The following is a 20,165-nucleotide window of genomic DNA, read 5'->3' on the forward strand; positions in this document are numbered from 1 at the left end:
ATTTGTAATAATACTTATTCATGTCACAGTTATGTTATCGTGTAACCATCTTGTTTGTGTGTGTGACCAGTGGCAATTGGGAATATATTGGTGCTACATCATGGGACCTCCTTTGCCAGTACCAAAATATGAGAATAGGTTTTCCCATTTTTTTTGGCAACATATGCTGTCTCTGGTGTGGACCAATCAGTTTCAAAGACAATGCATATTTTATCAGAGTATGTTTTTTTGTTTACATTCTGACCACAATCATTGTGGTTAATGCAGACATGATTCCTTGTAAAAGGTTTCAGTTTGGTGTTTTAACATCTCAACACAGCTTTTTGTTGCCAGAAAAAATGGGAAAACCTATTCTCAATATATTGTTGATTTCAGTTTATATGATGTGATAAAACACACACATGGTGAAACAAAGCAAAGAGATGTAGATGAAGAAATATTTACTAAAATGTTGACAATAATCTAAATCAGTGGAATATATGTCATAAAAAGTATTGATATCACAAGTATTTTCTCCTATAAGATGAAACAGCCAAAGCAAGCATATACACACGTGTATATTCTAACATGACACTGTTCAATGTATATAACCTAGCAGAGGTGTGGACTCGAGTCATGTGACTTGGACTCGAGTCAGACTCGAGTCATGAATTTGATGACTTCAGACTCGACTTGGACTTGCATAACAATGACTTTGTCCCACCTCTGAGGTGTGGACTCGAGTCATGTGACTTGGACTCGAGTCAGACTCGAGTCATGAATTTGATGACTTCAGACTCGACTTGGACTTGCATAACAATGACTTTGTCCCACCTCTGAGGTGTGGACTCGAGTCATGTGACTTGGACTCGAGTCAGACTCGAGTCATGAATTTGATGACTTCAGACTCGACTTGGACTTGCATAACAATGACTTTGTCCCACCTCTGTAACCTAGAGTTGTAATGAGTGAGCCTATTCCATCAATGTACACTAAACTGTGTTCCCAATAGTGTGCAGCGAGATATAAATGTTTATGCTTTATAAATTTTATGAATGTCATACTTGTTTTCATAATTAAAAGCGATTTAATATTCACACAGTGAGGGAAATGATTTGCTTATTTGGAAGACATTCCAAATGTAATCATCAAGTATGTTTTGTTGTGTATGATTTCTCTCATTATGGCAGTGAAATTCACTGATGTGTCGAGTATTTTTTTTGTGCTTCTGCAACAATGCCAAAGCAGTATGACAACAATTTATGAATGTATTATTTTTCATGACCAGTTGGCATAAGCATTTATACATTTTATCACAGGAATCTTTTTTTTTCTGCACCGGGATACTTTGTATCACACTTTACACCTTAGGTGGCAGTCAGGGAAAGGAACGCATCTGATAGTACGTCCATCGAGCTGATGGAGCGATCGTATCAGCTCGTGTAGGGGGTACTCGTGGATTATTACATCAACGTGTCATGAGAGAAATGGCAGCGACATGGGGAAGCCTTCATGCAGCAGTGAATTTACCAGCGCTGTTGAATCTTACCTTTGCAACAAAAGCAGTCAGCTATGGCCACAGGATCGAATGCACAGCTCTCCAGCTCGTGAAGAAGCTCGCTGAAGATGCAAAAAAGAACACACACATGGACATGAACAAACACACAGAATAATGATGTGCTTGTGCGAAATACATTTGCAATAACAGTTGCATTTGAAAGACCTTCCATGTACAATTTACACACACAATTTATTTGCAGATATAGCTCTCTGGTGTGACTTCTGGTTGTACCGCGTGATGTTCGGCATGACCTTCGATGTTTCACTCCACGTACTTCTTAAAATCTGGAGAAAATCGTGCCAAAAAACACTGGACGTGGGACAACCAGCTGTACTGGCGCAACGGTGAAAAATTTGCTCAGTCGTTTAATGTACACTTGATTCAATGTGCATGTTGTTATTATCCTTTACATTTTAATAAAGTGACCTTCTAAAATCAAAATAACTCGCTTTTCCTCCCCTTTTACAAATTCATTAGACATTTTCCACACAGCTCGCAATGGCCCGTGCCCCTTGCGGGTCACATTAGGCCTTGCGGCTATTGAAGCTCACATGCGAGGCGCTTGTCTGCATGCAAGAGGGGAGAAAGAACGGACTAATTTCTCTGTGACGTCATGTGACACTTAGAGCAGTGTGCAGCTGCCCCAGACCCATGCAGGCATGAGCAAGATGCCTGTCAAGTGCTCAATCAGTCTTTTGTAGAGAAGTTAATCAAGTACAAATTTGAAGTTATGATTGTGGAGGGAGGATACTTGTGTTTATAATCAGGTATTTTTGCGTGTACAGCCTTTTGTCAGTCCACTGCTGGATGAGAGCCCTCCATGTGCTGTGAGGGTCATGGGGGATATTCGACATACTTGGCAACTCCAAATCAGTATTTAATAGTTGTAATATGATATTTGGCTTAAAATTTTATTCTGTATTGGATGTTGTTAATTTTATACGAGTCATTGTTTAATGTGGGAGAGTCTATAGTTTTTGACTAAATGGATTTTACAATCAGGCACACATGCTAAGTTTGGAAAGTGCCGACGATGAACTTACGTTTTGACACCGAAGTGATTATTGAACATGAGAGTGGAGAATGCGCTGACAGACAGCTGACAACTCAGTGGCACCAACACCCATAATAAAGAAGCCATAACTTTTCGTCACATTGCTTGGTTATTTTGTCACCCACCATTACCAGGCAGATTTAAGTAATTTACACGATAAAGTTATTTCCTTTGTTACTTATTATTTATGATCAGCAGCTAGTGGAAAAGCTTTGCTTTCTCAGTAAACATTTTTTTTAGGTTTTCCCCCCAACAATTAATCAAATTTGTAAATTATGAGAACACTCCATTATAACAGAATACTAGTGCAGGACGGACAATTCCACGAACTTCAAACGACACGGAATTATGCGAAAAACACCACAAGGCCTCTACGCATTAAATGAGAAAAAAATGTGACCTACTGACAGGTCAGTCGGTCACCGACAGGTCAGTCGGTCACTCAGTGGGTCACATTTTATGAAATGTATATCGATGGTGACTTTAGACAAGAAAATCACAAGGCACATCTTATGGTCCTCATGAAATGCCGATGGTTTTTTCAAAATGCACAGAGGCTGTGTGCCTACAAAACATTTTCATGTTGTTTGAAACGTATGATATCATTCGTTCAATCTTCCGTCTGCAGGTGGAACCGTCACAGCACGCTTGCTGTGACGGTTCCACCTGAAGACGGAAGCTTGTGTTGCCTCCGAAACGTCGTGATTTTTATTTTATTTTTATTTTACTTTTATTAATGTTTTTTATTTTTCACCTACGTGACTTTACCGAAAAAAACCTAAGAATATGAATACTTGCAGTCACGAAAGCTTCAAATCTATAATTCGTTCAATCATTTATATTTTATTTTAAAATCAACTCTGAGCATAAAAGCATGTTATTTGAAGTTTGTTTTCTTCTCATTCCTGTTATCACCCAAGAAAATAAAGGCGCTCACGCAAGGCCTTTTTTCAACCCACTGCTGAATGAATCAGTAAAGGCCATTGAACTGTACACAGCTCTTATTCAAGGGCGACTCTCTGCCAGCAGACAACAGCAACATCAAAGTGTCAAGACTACATTGAGGGCCTCCCCATGCAGCGTCGATCATGGGGGTTGTTTTTACCATACTTCACCAAAAGCATGGTGCTCTCTGTGAAGGTGTGTGCTATGCCGGTGATGAACTGCTGTGAACGTTAATTCAGATGTATGATTACACTCTAAAGCTGCTGGTTGTTAAAGTAAAAACATGATCTAATTCATAACTACACCTCTAGGGAAATTTTAAAGTATGGTACATCATATGATGCAATCCAGATCTAAGTTAACACCGTGACATATACTACATTTTACAGGCTGTTTTTTTTGTTCAACAGCCAAAAAAAGAAAAAAGATGTTGCTTAAAAGTTCATCTTCTTCCATATATCACGTCAGCCACAAACACAGATTAAAAAAAGAGAAGGCCATTTACACGAGCGCTATTCCTCTCCACCGAAGCGAATTCTATTGCTGACTGGACTAGCTGAACTAGAGCCAAGATGTGAAGTGTGGGTCCGAAATGTAAAATTTACTGTGTATAATTCTTCAAACAGCCATTCAGAGGTGATTCCATTGTAGAGGGCTTGCGTGCTGAACAGCTTGCCAAAAATAATCGGTCTGCTCTAACCGTGCAACTATAGTGTTACAGTGAGCACTGAGGGTTCGCAGCTGCTCTGGATGTCTCACTAAGGCGAAGGCTTTCGAAAAATATACATTCCTCATTGGCAAAAATGAAATAATAAGTACGTTTCAACGTGTAGTGACATTCAAACATACTTTGACACCTTCGGTAAACACTCGACACAATGCGCGGCAGCTGAATTACTAAAAGCTGGCTATTTCCAATTGGCTTTTTTTTATATACGAGTCGCCCCTTTGCACACATTTCTACACTTGCTGGGTGAGACGAGTGGGCCATTTGAACTCACGAGCTCTTGCCAAATTTTGGTTGATCACAACACCAAGATAAAGGGCTAAACGGACGACAGTTGAACAATTGCCAAACAAACACAACGACGTCACAGTCTCATGAAACTCACTTAAAAAACAAAGGAGATATTTAATATAGAAAACTATAATGATGTGATGAACATTTTTGTTTACAGCGAATATATTATACTACTGCTTTTGCTGTCTGTAGATTCCCGCGGTTGTACAGAATAGCTCTGTGATGAATTTTCTGGTTGTACCGAGTGTTGTGCTAACCAATGTGTGTCGTGTCACAGCATTGCTCTAATTTTCTCATGACCATCAGAACCCTGGGCCAAGTTTGTTTAGTGGAGGTTGTATAAACTCACCCTCCAGGTAAATGGTACGTCAGGACCTCAAGGCTGCCCAAGCGGAGCCATACATCCACACAACCACACACTATCAGTTTGGATTGGGTACAAATGGGTCACAGTCCAACGCCTCACAGCTGTGCTCGCGCACCACACTAATGGATGGGTTGGCCTGGCTTCATGCAACTGCTCTCAATGAACACACATACGCCCCACTTTTCTCTATGCATTGGCCACTCATATTCTACCCGATTGAATTTCACACTTAATTGCTTGGCAATGGTGTGTGTTCGTGGAGGACTATACAATTAATCAATGTGTTCAAAATCTGGAAGATTGGCTTTTTTTTTTAAATAAAAATAACTGGTAAAAAACTAATCCTCAGCTTATTTTTTATGAAATCCTATTAACCTTAATAAACAGAAAGACAATGTGAAATTAACAATTTTTTACTTGTATTATTCATTCAAATATTTTACCTGGAACAGCCCTTAAGAGAGAACATCTCTTTTGCAAGGGTTCCCCAGTTTCCTAACTTTCAGTTAGCCATAGATTAAATAAGGCAATAAGAAAGACGGTTTCTCTTTTAGAACTTGACTACTAAATCCATGTCCTGCGATTTAACCACGTGACACTTTTATTATTCTGTAAGAGCAAGATGTCATCGTAGCCAAATTTGTAAATGTAGCCCATTAGCTTGTAAAAGACATGTAACAACGACTTCTTTATCTTTGGTCTAGAATACATAGACACTAAAATATAGGTTGCTTTTATTTATTAACATTAGTCTGTGAAGGATATTGAAATAAATCAAGCATGCTGTATTTTAGTATTTGTATGTTCGAAATAGAAAAGGTACAGTTCTTGTTATATCAACGTTGGAAGATATTTTGCTAGGCAAACACAATTTCACAAGAGTATAGGCACTTACCCACTAACATCTGCTGACAAGGCTGACTCTGGGGATGAGACCCAGAATGGTGAAAAAAACCTATGCAGACTTTGTGTGTTTAAAAACCATTCTGCTCGTAAACATAATTCTCCAAGGGCAACAGGACGATAAATTAAACGGTATTTAATTTTTTTCAGTGCAGACGCAGAAGGGAAGATTTATTTATTTATAGTAACGTGATAGGTTCACTCCACACAGATTCAAAGTGGGGACGCAGGAGAACATCATAGCAGGAGCGTTGCCTTTCTACAACCGCAGAGTGCTGTCACTTCTCGTCGCGAGAATAGGGATCTCTCACCTGTTAAGAGCGTAGATGTCCTCTATGTTTCCAAAGAGCGTGCAAACCTCCTCAGGGCTCAGAGGCAGGTCTGGCGTGTCGATGATACAGCCAAGGTAATTCTATAAAAAAACAAATATCATCAACACATGCATGCATTTAGTTGTTTTCCCACATTGGCCAAAACGTAGCATTTTCTTGTGCCTTTTCAACTCATGTATCAAAGTCATTTACAAAAAATAACATCACAGTTTTCTTATCGTTTGGCGTTCGGCAAAACAACAGACTACAATTGTATTAAACATTTAGAAGCCATTCCACATCATCCAGGGTAACTGTTTGTTCCACCAGCATACGCGTGTGGCTTTGGACAGCCATCAGTAATATGTGCTTGATAGTGTGCACTTCACCAAATTTGCACTTTGTTGAGACCTTGTTTTTAATATATACTGGTAATGTTTATTTGTCGTATTTATACCAAACATGGAATGCATAAAATGTCAAGAAATTTGCTATAGAATGGATTAGAAGATTTAAAATGCAAAGATCTACTTCAACGAGAAGGAAACGTTATTGTTATGTAATGGACATCGATCCACATCTCTACGTGAACTCATTGCGAATGCAGAACATTTTTTTATTAAAATAAACTTTGTAAATAAGTTTGTCTTAAAAATACTATGCACAATTATCAACATTCTTGAAGCGCATTTCCCACGGCACACGTTTGAATACGTAGGTCCTATATGGCAAGTGTCCAGCCAAAATGAGCCATATCCTCCATAAAAGCAATATTCCCTACTGCCATCCACACAGGGTTTCCTGAGTTAGGGCGTAGCACTGGCCACATGGATACATACTTCTGTATGCCAAACGGGCCATGAATGGCTTGACCTTTGCATGGTGATGCAAGGGTTATATATACAGATTTAAGGAAACATATATGGTGATGGAAAATAGTTCATCTTGGTAATACTTATGGTAATGATAGATAGAGTAAATTAAGAATGCTGATTTTGTTTTTGAAATATAACTTTGCCGGCTTTTTTAAAATTAAGTTCTTATATCATTTAAAAAAAATAATTTTTATTGCTTGTTAGAATTACTATGTCTTCGAGATGGTAAATCATTCCTCTTTGTATGTTCGTCTTTATGTTTCCAATCCGATTTTTCATTGATCATTTCAGGAAGAGTGCATCGACTGGCCTTTCCTCCATTAACTGATAACAGTATTTTTTCCTTTCTTCATGAAATCTCAATGAAGCTGCTCTATCCTTGCGAGTGTTTTTACGACTTCTCAACATATAACGATGGAAATAAGTGGACAGACCATGGTTGAGTGATGATGTTGATTAAGTTAACAAGGAAAATACGTAACAGTTCAACAAAGGATTCTGTTCTTGTGTAAGGAAATATGTTTAGGATTGGAATGTCAATGTCGAGGTATGCTAACCATGTGAGGCTTCATGAGAGAGTTTGTGTAATTGTGTGTTCCCTCCGTTGAAAGTGCACAGACTACAGCAGTTTATGGTCCCAATGTTAAGGGGATCATGCATATTTATAGGAACAATACCATTATTATAGTTGTGACAATGTTAAGGAACGTACTTTAAAACGGTCTGCCTATTTCTAGTTAGTCTCTGGGCGAAAAGACAAACTCGCAAGGAATGTAATAATGACCAGAATGATGTTTAGTCTATCAGATCTAGAGGAGTAAATACAAATTTGGTGTAAGCATACAAGAAATGTCGGTAATTCAAATACTGGATTTTTCTTGGGCTATAAGCCTACATGGAACTTAGCTTAAGGGAAGGTTATAGTTTGCCAATATTTACTTCATGAGCTGCAGTATTTATTACATTTTACCATGATGGATGTTCTCTTGATCAACACTGAACTTGTCCAATTATTTCCACATGAAATACATTCTGGAAAGATAAATATGCAAGCGTGCTGAGATATTCCATTCTAATATTTCCTTACAAGTCACTGGGATTGACAAAAAAAAGCATTATGAACCGATGCAATGTCAAAGCATCTTATGTTTTGGAGTAACCGTGAAATGACACCTAATTAACACGTGCTGTTGTGTTTATCATAACTAGCGGAGAACGTATGAAATAAAAAAAATTAAGCAAAAATAAACGGAATGAACATGAAGTGTGCCTCACACGTAAGTTTCACTTTTTTAACACGAATGCATTCCAGGTACAAATTCGCAATTGAGAAATTCTGGAAAGAAAATATGTTGTGCTCATTGCACAAAATATACAGGGTACCGATAGCAATTTTCCACAACTATGTAGCACAAAATGTTCTCCTCAGGTATCGGCCAGGTGTTCTAGTCCTAGAAGGGTGCATTTTTTGTATCACCTGCTGTGACTGCGTTCCAGTGGTTCAGGAAACGGTGGTGGTACTGGGCGTTTTTGGCAATTTCCCCCGCATGGACAGAGATACTGGCAGCTGTTACTGGCAGCCGTCCCTTACCATAGACGCCTTACATTCAGAGTGCGTAATTTCACTCACATGTGAAACAACGTACGCAAGGGAATCTAACCCACTGAGATGCAGACATAGCTGGCGGTGTAGTAGGGGTGAAATCCAGGTGTTACTTTTTTTCCCTCTCTCTTGTTGCCTGTTAAAATCAAACTTTCATCAAAATATTCGACAGCCTGGCCATTTCCCATAAATCAGGATTACATTACCTAAATATAGGTGAGGCAGCTGGTGATATTAAAAATAAACCTTCTTGCAAGTTAACATCCTACCAGAACAGTTATTTTCATGCATCTTAAAATAACCCAAATTGCTATTAACCCTAATCACGTAAAAAATACCGACAGTTTATTTATGTTGAGGGTCAAAATTAATGGGAAAAAAACGACAACGCGGGGTCTCTATTTAAGTGCGTAAAATGATCAAGCAGCTTCGTAGCTGAAACTGAAAAATTAATGACAAAGTCAGCAACTATATACATTGCATGAAGTCTACACCTCACACTTTGAAATGATGTGTAATGAAAAATATAATTATTGTGCATGTAAATCAGCAGTATTTTCATAACTAAAAGTAACCCCAAATAATTTCCAAAGTTACATCTGATGCTCTTGGCATGCTCTTGGCATCAGATGTAAATGTCACTTATTGATTTTGTAGTTGTAGGGCAAAAACCTATGCAATCCATATGCACAGGAATTCTTGTGGTAAAAATGCCGCAAAAAACAAATGTCCACATTCCAGATGTTACAGAGCTCCACATATGCAGTGTTGCATTTATTGCCATTGGGGCCTCACATACACAGTGAAATGTCCCAGGATATTTATGGGAATTCCCAATGCTCTAATTTTCTAAGCTATTTTCCCGACACCGTTGACTTGAGAATGCCTTCCATAACACCAGGATATCAGTAACTGGGTCTTCTGATGGGAAATGTATGTGAATGCTGTTATTTCACAGACAACATTGACTTCACTGTCAACTCCAAGGCTTTGCATTCCATATATAATTTACATATGTTCTTGTATTACTTAAAAAAAATCAATAACAGTTTTTCATCTACGTATCTCAAAACACTCACGTTTAAAACACGTTACCAATTTATGCAACGTTGTTTCGTGGTAAAAAAGTCCTACATTGTAAGCATTGAGTTAGATTATTGTACTTCGGTAATGGTTAGCAGGCATTCCTCACCTTACCACCCCGTTTATTTTTTTGAAGACAAGGAACTACAATGGATAGCACTCAACTCCTTTCATGCCCAGAAGTAAAAGTGGAACATACCAAGCAAGCTTGCTGGTATCTTCCGAGAAACATACGTCCAGTCTTTCAAAGAGTTTGGTTCGTGGGGTCTGAGCACTGCCCTTTCCTCTTGCTGTGTCCGGAGTGGCGTGGGGTGGTTGCTTATCTGACTCTATTTCCGTACTTTATTACTCCCCATTATGCAGTGTTTGCTTTAGAGGTGGGATAGATTAATTCTGCAGATAAATGAACATTCCCAAAAGGCAGCTGTGGTTTGCGGCTTTAAAAAAATCAACACCAAAGACGCACCTCATCTATTACTGCCAGCAACGAATTGAATGTTTTAGTTTTTCTTGTGGGCAACCATGGCTACACTTGAAATGCACTTACAGGTTGTCCCTATTTTCGCCCATTAAGAAATCTGAACTCGGTAAATCGATTCCATTGCGTTGCGTAAACAGCAATAATGCTCACTCCATGTTTAAACCTCAGTGGACTTTGTTAGCTCAGTGGGCTTTGTCTGGTAAGATGGGGATGGTGTAGTTGTATGTGTTTAGGTGATTTGTTTACCTTCCCTGTACTTTGCACTCCTATCATGTTTTTGTATTGTTTGTTGTTGTAACGTTCTTACCCGCCCGACTGAACATCTGTGAAAAAAGGGCGCTATAGCTCCTCGGATTCCTCCAGTATAAATATTCTCATTTTGATAAACGCATCACGTTGCACATAACCAACGTCTTGCAGACACATCCCACAATAAGGATCCCGGGAAAATGAATCTCATTTACGTGTTGACCTATAACCCAAAACATCCACGTGCTCACAGTAGTCTAATTTTGCTGACCACTCATCGCGAAGACAGCTTTGCTCTATCAACGGTCATCCGCTCAAAGAAACACATCCATGGCTAATCTGACGATGTGGGAAGCGTGTCAAAGCATACCTATGATCGATGATACCAAATATCCATTACGTACGATATGTAAACAAAAACGCATTGTATAAAGCGCATATGTATGATCGTGAACAAAATGCAATAGAAGAAGTGACGCGCAATTTGTCACACGATGAGAGAAAACGTGAAAAGCATCCACATGTGTTGGACGTTAAGAGGTTGGAGGCCTCGTAATGCAGTCATGCAACGGTGGCAGCACTTTTCTCGCTCGCCGCCGACGCCGCCACCATCGCCGTGCGGGTGTGATGAGTGACAAGAGATTACAGCCAGGGAGAGCCGCGGCAGCTCTGTGGAGGAAGATCTTCCCGAGCCACAGCTCATGTCCGATGTCTGGAGATAAGGGCGAGCACGCGCGCGCCGCCGCCGCCTCCTTGGCCGGCGTGAGATAATCAGATAAAACCTCCACCGCAGCCGCCGCACGGCGATTGACAGTGGTACCTGCTCACCCGAGCAAAGGCCCCACCAGTGGACCCAAAAACCCACCTCAATGCCTGACACTGGCAATTCAAATCCTTACCTTCCCGACGCTTCATGAGACCGGTGGGGAAAATTAAACCGTTTATTTTGAAGACGGAAGCTTGTGTTGCCTCCGAAACGTCGTGATTTTTATTTTTTATTTTATTTTACTTTTATTAATTTTAATGTTTTACCTACGTGACTTTACCGAAAAAACCTAAGAATATTAAACCGTTTATCAACATGTGGGTATTTTTTGGTTGCATGTTATTTTTATTTATTTCAATAATTGTGTTTTTTATGTAAAGCTTGTTCCCTAAGCACACCAGATCAGTTCATGTGTAGGAGCGAGATGTACGGTGGCAGGGCTGGAACGTGTGGGGTGGTGATAGCATGGGGAGGCTTTTATTCAGCAGTGGAAAGACGATGATGGCTGATGATGATGCCGAGGCATTTACAGAGAGTAACTGTGAGTATAGTGAATTATTAAAATAGTAGGATATGTGATAAAAGCAAGCAGTCCGAATAAAAGAATGGTATCATAGGCGACATTTGGTGGGTGCGTATTTCTGGGTTGCGCTCGTGAAATTGTGCCTGGTAGCAAAGAGCAGCTCAAGAGAGAAAGCCCATGCGTGAAGCACAATATTAACATGCGAATCTCATTTATAAAGTTACAAAAACACTAAATCAAGTACACCTTATAACTTTATACCCACATACCAGTGGCGATATGTGAAATAATTATTAATCCACATACATTTCTTCACAAAAGCAAAGTGTTTACATGCCAAATATTTTTTACCCATAAGAACACTTTGGAACATTGCGTTCCAATTTTTTCCTTATATTATTAGATTATTCCAAGTGAATCATACATATAGGGTCTTGTCTGTAGCACTTCAATACTGAGTAAACGCCTCCCACTCGTACAGTACATGCTATCTTAAGACAAATACACAAGATATCATCTGACGGATCATAACGTTTTAGTTAATGGGATTTTGCCAAAAAAAATACATTATTAAACATACAACGAGTGTTTCCAAAACAATTTACTCTGCAGACTTAGAAAAAACATAGTTATCAAATCAAACTATCAGCAAGCTTTACTGCCACCAACATCACAGTCTCCCGCGCACAGAAACCCAGACGCACAGGGACCCAACATTTCACGCATCACTATCATCACTTCCGGAGAATTTCCCAACTCAGCTTGTCCAGATGTGAGGACATAACACGAGTTTGGAGAAGGAACATTGATTGTTATTTTAAAAAGGTTGTCTCTTCCACAAAGATATAAGCATCAACTGATGCCGTAAAACACTTAAATCATCTCTGTCCTGCAGTACTCATTCTACAAATGTGCGCAAATAAACAGATATGTGTGTGTGTTTACTTATCTAAGCTTGTCCTGCTTGTGATGATTTAATATAGTCACATTTCTCACAATGTAAGCCCTGCCCTGGTCTTCGTTATCTGCGGCAAGAATGTTCAGTTACAAAGGTGGGGTCCACTTATAGTAAACAAGGCATGCTTGCCAATAACCGTATTATTTTACGCACTCTATGTTTCGTGAAGTACGTATAATATAACCTTTAAACAGCTTGAAAAGCGGCCTTAAGACAAGTGAGTGGGCTTGGTGGTAGGACACGTCACTAGAATAAGGGGGATGATGGCCGACGGTCAAGAATAACGACGGAGTGGCAGCCCAGGGATGGAACCGCATCCGAGAGGATGTCCACGGTGGTGGAGGTTAAATTAACTCGTGTGCAGGTGCTAGGATGGATTATTACGGCGCAGGATCACGAGAGATGGTGGCAGCTTGAGGAGGCATTCGTAAAGCAGTGGATCTACATTGGCAGACGACGGTGATGATAACATCATTAATTTTACGATGACTACTCCTCAAAGGGAAGGCGATTGAGATCTGTACTAAATTGGCTGGCGACCGGAAAAGTTAATGAGCATTACAAAATGACTTTATAAAATTTAAATTTCCCTCTGTAAATCGGCATGCTATGCTTCGCAAAAACGATGACGTCCTAAAGTCAAGCATGTTTCAGTCACTTTCCAGCTGCACGATGCTACAAGCATCTAACATGTCGAGCCATCACAGTTTTTATTCTCCGACGAGTAACTCCACATCAGCGCTTGTGCTCCCACGGATTGGATGTGAAACTACACTTTAGTGTCCCCATGGAATCTGCACACAAGTTATTTCCCGAAGCCTATGGGCCCGAATGCCGATAGCACGGTGATGTCACAACGCAGCAACTCTGACAAGTTACGGTCTCAGCCATGAATCGTGCGGCTGTCCAACGCGGAGCGTTTATCAGCCAAGTTCGTTGCTGCTTTGCGTCAAAGTAGTCACTCGAAGTACGCTCAAACAACTGTGGCGGCGCATCCGCGACTGCATTGTCACCCACACGCAAGCGTTGTGTTACATCCGCAGTTGTTGGATGTAAAGTTTAGTATTTCCATTGGCGCGACATCAAGCAAGATGCCATCTCGCCCGAAGTTTACCAATGCCATTGTGCCCAATGAAAGAGCTTTCAAGCTTTGATAAAGAAAAAAAGCTGACTATGGTTGCATGAGGTCAAGCTGTAAAGAACCTCCACTGTATGTGCTGATAGGCAGAGAGACAACAGAGACTGGGGGTGGGGAGCAGTGAGCTCATTGTACATGACATCATGAGCAGCTAACCACACGCTAAACATGGCTGTAATGTGAGTACTAAGGTTAAAGAGGTATAAACGGTTGGTTTCAAATAAACCCAACGTGTGATGGGAACTACTGCGATAGATACAATTTTTTTTAAATCATACATTCATTTTAAACATTGCTTCGTTGTAATAAAGAATGGGGCAGAGTCTGCAACGGCAGAGTTTGCCGAGACACCCTTGGAGCAATTTTTTTCTCAACTTCTTTCGACCTCCTCCGTACGTGGAAAGAGATTACTGATCTTAAATAGTTCCATATGGGCGATCCAGTGAGAGAGATACGAAGCACCTTCACGCACCGTAGATTGTCGAGGATGTCTTGCTTGTGGGTGCCGTTTTCCTGTTAGCATGCGCTCCAAGTTGGATGTGAACTATGAATAGTCTACATTTTGGCAGTTATTGTGCAGGGGTTTTTTCGGGGCCAAAGAAATCTAATTCTGTAAAGTGACCTTGCTTAGCAGAGGTGGAAGCCTTAGGGAATGCAGCTGCTTAATATGGAAGCAGCATTAACGTCTATGTGCATAAGGCCTTGTCAGACATGCAAGGTTCAAATTGTGATACAGCATACCTACCTAATGCATATCACAGATCTATTGCAACTGTCAACAGTCATGCTAAGCATTTGTATTTTTAAATCCCTAAAACGTGTGTTATATGCAGCATTGGGAAAAAAACTCATCATTGATCATAAACAAAGTAGAGAGCTCTGAAGGAAGGTCACTGGCGAAAACGTTTACCACCTCTTGTATTTTTTTTTCTGTTTATGCCACTTTAATTTATGGTGACAAAGGGTGGCGTCGTGACGCAGTAGAGAGCATCATCAGTGCACTGCACTATGAACCTGACATCCTGAGTCTGATTCCAGCCACGGCTAACATCGGAGGTGTGTGAAATCTGAACGGGTCCTCGACCCAGCAACTTCCCCTACGGACTGATCTCCATGGCCACGATGGTGTGGGAGGTCTTCATCTAGCAATTGATTTACAAAAGGCTGTTCTTTAAGTATTATATTATGAACGATGACCGACTACAGGAAATGTACTGCCAATAAACAGTGTTTGGTCGTGATAACAAAGGACTTCATCTGGTAACTGACCACAATCAAGCATCTTGTCTACATAAATTGATACCCACATTTTTAAAATGTAAAATTCTAAATCGGAACAAAATGAACCACTGTGGAATTACCCATTCAATAAAGATATATAGCATGCAAGCCTCTATGATGTTTCCGGGACGGTACAGATAAAACACGTTGTTGAATACAGCTCGCTGTAAGTAATTAACGCCCATTAATTTTAGTTGTGCATTAAATATGAATGTCATAGAACTTTAGCAATGTTGTATTATTCAAATATTTACTGTGTGTCGGACAAGCCCATAACTGAAATGCCTCTCGTTCCAACTAGTCCTGGAGAGGTTTTATTGCAAGTTTTTCTGTTATAGGCTGAACTGTTTATGTCACGCCAGCATATATGGTACTGGTAGGAACGTCCTGGTTACACCAGCCCACACGGGATTATTGTGTCCGTCCGTCGTGCATACAAAAATGGGAGGGGTGGGGCTGGGTGGAGAGGGGAGGGTGGGGCTGGGTGGGGGGTGGAAGATGTGGGGTTGGGAGGGGTGGGGTTGGGAGGGGCTGGTGCCCTTATACAACTCAACGTTTAACCTACTCACGCCGGCTTGTGCCCGCCCTCACAGTCGGCCATATTTGCGGAATACACCACGCCACTGTTGACCCTGGCCATTGACCGAGCAACCCAACGTTCCTACCAGCTCCCTCCGCAGGAATGTGTTTTACTTAATGGTTAGCCATCACACTGACCATATTGATGTCGACATGGTATTTCCCAGAAATCACCATACATGTCAATAGATTAGATTATCAACGTTCAAAGAAACAACACATCAAACCAATTAAATAATTGCAAGTAAATTAAATACTGTATGTGAATGAATCTGGCTGTCGCCTGATGGAGTTAGTTGTAATTACTGGCGAAACGTCGTACTCAGATTGTAAATGTTGTGGCTTTGCTCTCCAACACACCGGTGTGCTGTAGTAGAAACGAATTGGCTTGTTCTGTTTACGTGACAAACCTTACCAAGTGGCTGTGTCGAGTGGTGGTTGGTTTAACGACACGTATATACATTCTCAGAATTTTATTATTTCCCTTCTACGTGACTTTACCGAAAGAACCAAGAATATGACACGTACATATTTATGCGATCTAACCCAAAAAAACCCCGTATTATGGGTAAATCAATCTATTTGTCGCAATATTCCAATCATATTTAACCCCACCATTTTTCTCGGGAGGCTCAACCTCTCCCCCGCCCCTCACTGTCAGCCCAGCCCAGCTTCACACAGCCAAACAAAAACAATATCCCCCCTGATCCCCGTAGAGCCTTAACAGACTGTTGCGGCAAGTGCTGTCTGCGAGTTACCTATGAAGAGGTTCGCAAGGCACACGAGGGAGTGGGTGGCCAGCACCACACCCGGCCGCCTTTGTCTCCCCAGTGGCAATGTTTACACGCCGCACCAGGTACTCATTTGAAGCGGAATCGACTTCGGGGGGACCCAGGACCGGTTCTGATAATCGTCACTGGTGTTGGCCGTGAGCGGAAAATCGAACTCGGATCGGCCGGGCTCGGAGCGCAGCGCGCTAACCACTACACACACACTATCGCTCCCTGCGTAGTCGCACCCATGCAATGACACATCCCTTCCACACAGTGAGTGGTTTCTCCCACTCTTCCTTGGCCCTGCCCTACTGCTCATAAGCCCTTCCTACACCTTTGTCAACCAAAAGCTTCGGGATATTGGGACAGCCTTTCAATAACTGGGACTATCCTGGCCAAACTGGGATGTTTGGTAGCCTTAATCATTACACATTCATTCATTTAGACTGTGTGGATTAGTCTGTGAAATGGTTATTATAAATAAATAATATGACAGGCCTCTGGAGGAAGCCATTTCTATTTGGTTAGTCTCAAGGTTGTTAAACTGCTTTAATGACAGATTTACACCTTTACATTCTGGCATGCCATGCAGAGGTTGGTTAATGGAAGGAGATCTGAACAAGTACAATTTAGACACGTGGCTTGTGTTTGCGCAATTGAATGCAGTTTTCGCTGGGGATGTTTTGACTGAGGTTGCTGAAGAAATGCAAACGATGTGTGACCTTTATTGAAGCATTCCTTCCAAGGCCTCCAAAGAAAAAAAATCATATATAATCCAAACAACAGCATCACCCAGACGCAATATTGGTATTAACTTGGTATTTCTGCTATGTTGTATGGCCAGGCGAAAATCCTGTGAGCCAGTGGATTTTCATTTGTGAATAATACCTTTTAATATTTTTTTCAAAATGGTTTATCGTGGATTTCATGTTTCACAAAATGTATTTTTACATGAATGATATATGGATTTTAAAAATAATAAATTCCCCCAAAATGTGTAAAGAAATGTCAGGAAAGATTACATCAATATATTTGGGAAAGGGGAAAGTTGTTTGACAAGGCCATGGTCAAAGTCAGTTTTGAATTGGGGAAAGTGTTCTTTGTGTGAAATCACTTCAGGCAGGAAACCTGAGCACAGTGTGCCGCCTTGGACACCAGAGGTATACAATAGTCTTTGTCAAGCGATAAAGCAGATTATGAAATGCATGGCTGCAAGCCTCAAGGAACAGGAAGAGCACTGTCATCCCTCTGCCCATTGAGTGTTCAAGAGTAAGATTCGTTTTTCGACAGCCATACTTGATATACCGAAGATTGTTGCCAAATTGGAGTATTGGCTCAGCTACATCTGAATGCTCTCATGCCTTAACTTCAGTTTACTTCACAAGGTTATACTAATATACACTGACATGAATTCCCAAATAGGTGTTCATGTGTCAAAAAGTTGTTGCAATTATTATATTTTTCTTCACGTTCTAATTTTGTCCCTGGCTCATTTTAATAACACGATAGGCAACTAGATTTTACCCGCAATTAATCAGGTATTGTTATTCAACATAATAGTCACAATGATAGTTTTAAATTTTCCCGTTTCTTCTTGCGATATAAGTAGGAGGCAATGTTACAACCTTTGCCAGAGAATGTCCCCAGAAGATGATGTCACAGAACTACATCTGTAGTCTATTAAACTAACCTCTTTATGCATACTCAGGAGACACATTTATTAATATGGTGCAAAGGTTGTTCATCATATGTCAATAAATCCAACATTTATGTTTCTAAGAGATAAAATATCCTGAATTAAGTGACATTATATTTAATATCAAAGGGCTTTTTTGTGCAATTTTTTATTCCTGATTTGAGACCATCGACTTGTTATACTTTAATCACCGGTAGCTGCTAGATTCTAACCCATAATTGTTGTAGTGCTGCCCGACACAGTATTGGCTCTCTTAGTTACCTGGCCACTGCTATATTTGACTTCTTGCAGCCTTGTGTAAAATATCGAATGAATAAATAGGCTGTTGACATTAGTTTATTTCGGGATATCTTGTGGCAATGGGGTTTGCGACCCAGCCTGCAATGCAGAAAACTCTGTAGGAGAGTACATATTAAGCACTTATGGGTCATCTCTTCCAAGGGGTGAGGGATGAGTTCATTGGTCAAGGGTTGTCATGGTGATTTATTGGCTGTGTCATCACTCGTATCCCGCTAGGAATAATTTATGCCAAGACAAAATGCCCTGGGTACCAAAAGTCATCTTCACTGACTACAGGACCCATTCTTCAAATCTGAATGCAACACACATACCACCTGTTACCAATTTATACATTGTGCACATTGAGCAGCCAAATAATCATCTCTATGGACACATTTAGCAAAATCCATGCCACCTTTGAACTATTTAGGGTTAAAAAAAATCACTTTAATATATGCGAATACCTGTGCTTTGAAAGGACAAATCTCGCGATTGGTAGGCATAAGATGTAAACACTACTTAAATTAATATTCCATTACCTGTCGCACACATCGGTTGAGATGAAGCTACCTAGAACAGCCAGGATTTATGACAGTACACCTCGAAGTGTCATGTATTGCTAAAGCAGCCTCATATCTTAATAAAAGTTGGATAACAAAGCGTTATCAGTGCTATGCAGATCAACTGCCCGAAACATAATGGCCATGGCTATAATGTATCTCACTTTTTTTAAATGTCAAAAGCGCATGCTCTAGAAATGGAAATCCAAAACAATTCTCTTTAAAGCTAAAAGACAGCAGCACATAAAGCTCAAGGTCACGCCGAGCCTGTTTTGAGGGGCGGGGGGGGAGGCGTAATCAGAAACCGCTTGCGCACACGCACACATAGTGCGCATTCCGTGACCAGAGCGCGGAGTGATGGGAGAAACCTCCACTATTGCCGTAATGTTTCCACATCTTCTCACACTCTGTGATGACAGCTGTTTTTTCAAGAAGGCTAGGAATTAATATCACAAAGCACACCTGCATTTGATGGGTTATCAGTTTAGTTTTTTTGTCTCTCAAAAATATATGTTGGAACAGTTTCATACTGGACAGCAGAAAGCTTGGTAAAAACATTCAAAAAAAATATTGAATGCATTTCAAGTAAAAAAAGATGTCCAGGAACTATAATGTTCATAAGATGTTATGATCATGTTGATCTTTTTGGCCTTTTAAATGACAGTATTATTTTTCTAACATTTATACTATGTATTATAAAGGTCCATGATTTTAAGAACAACCTTTTCTCATTATATTAACACTAAGCATTTTAAAATATATAAATATATATGAGCACTTCAGTTTAGACATATTTTAGTAAAATTACAAACATTTAAGTAAAATATTTTAGTTTCGTAATAGAAATTCCATCAATCTCCTGGAAATATAATTTTTCAAAGCAAGCCCAAAGCTTCATATTGTGGCAAGACAGAATTCAGTCAGTAATGGCTGAAATATGCCACTTCTCAGCATGACCCCTAATCCTTCAGTGCCCTCTGCCTCAACTGCTCTCGTGTAAATCATTCCATTCCGAGCAAGATCACAATGGAGCCAACTGGGAGGTTTAGTGTGCAACTGGTCTGTGTGCATACATATGTCTCAAACCTCCCGTCTCCAGTCTGACCTCGTCCTCACCTTTACTATAAAGCTCTTAATCCAGAGTGTGCTCCATTGAGCTGCTAGATCTCAGTGACTGGCA

The 20,165-nt window shown here is 40.3% G+C and overlaps 1 protein-coding gene across 1 annotated transcript in view; it reads right to left on the minus strand.

Moving 5' to 3' along the window:
- The window catches only part of LOC133346890 (uncharacterized), a 77,169-nt gene that overhangs the window by 24,306 nt on the left and 32,698 nt on the right, over positions 1 to 20,165 (minus strand). The window contains 2 exon segments of the mRNA XM_061558718.1: positions 1,529 to 1,599; positions 6,142 to 6,242. Of these exon segments, the coding sequence (XP_061414702.1) occupies positions 1,529 to 1,599; positions 6,142 to 6,242 (172 nt within the window).

Source organism: Lethenteron reissneri, chromosome 25 (genome assembly GCF_015708825.2).
Source record: "Lethenteron reissneri isolate LAM-NWPU_2019-01 chromosome 25, ASM1570882v1, whole genome shotgun sequence".
Classification (NCBI taxonomy): domain Eukaryota; kingdom Metazoa; phylum Chordata; class Hyperoartia; order Petromyzontiformes; family Petromyzontidae; genus Lethenteron; species Lethenteron reissneri.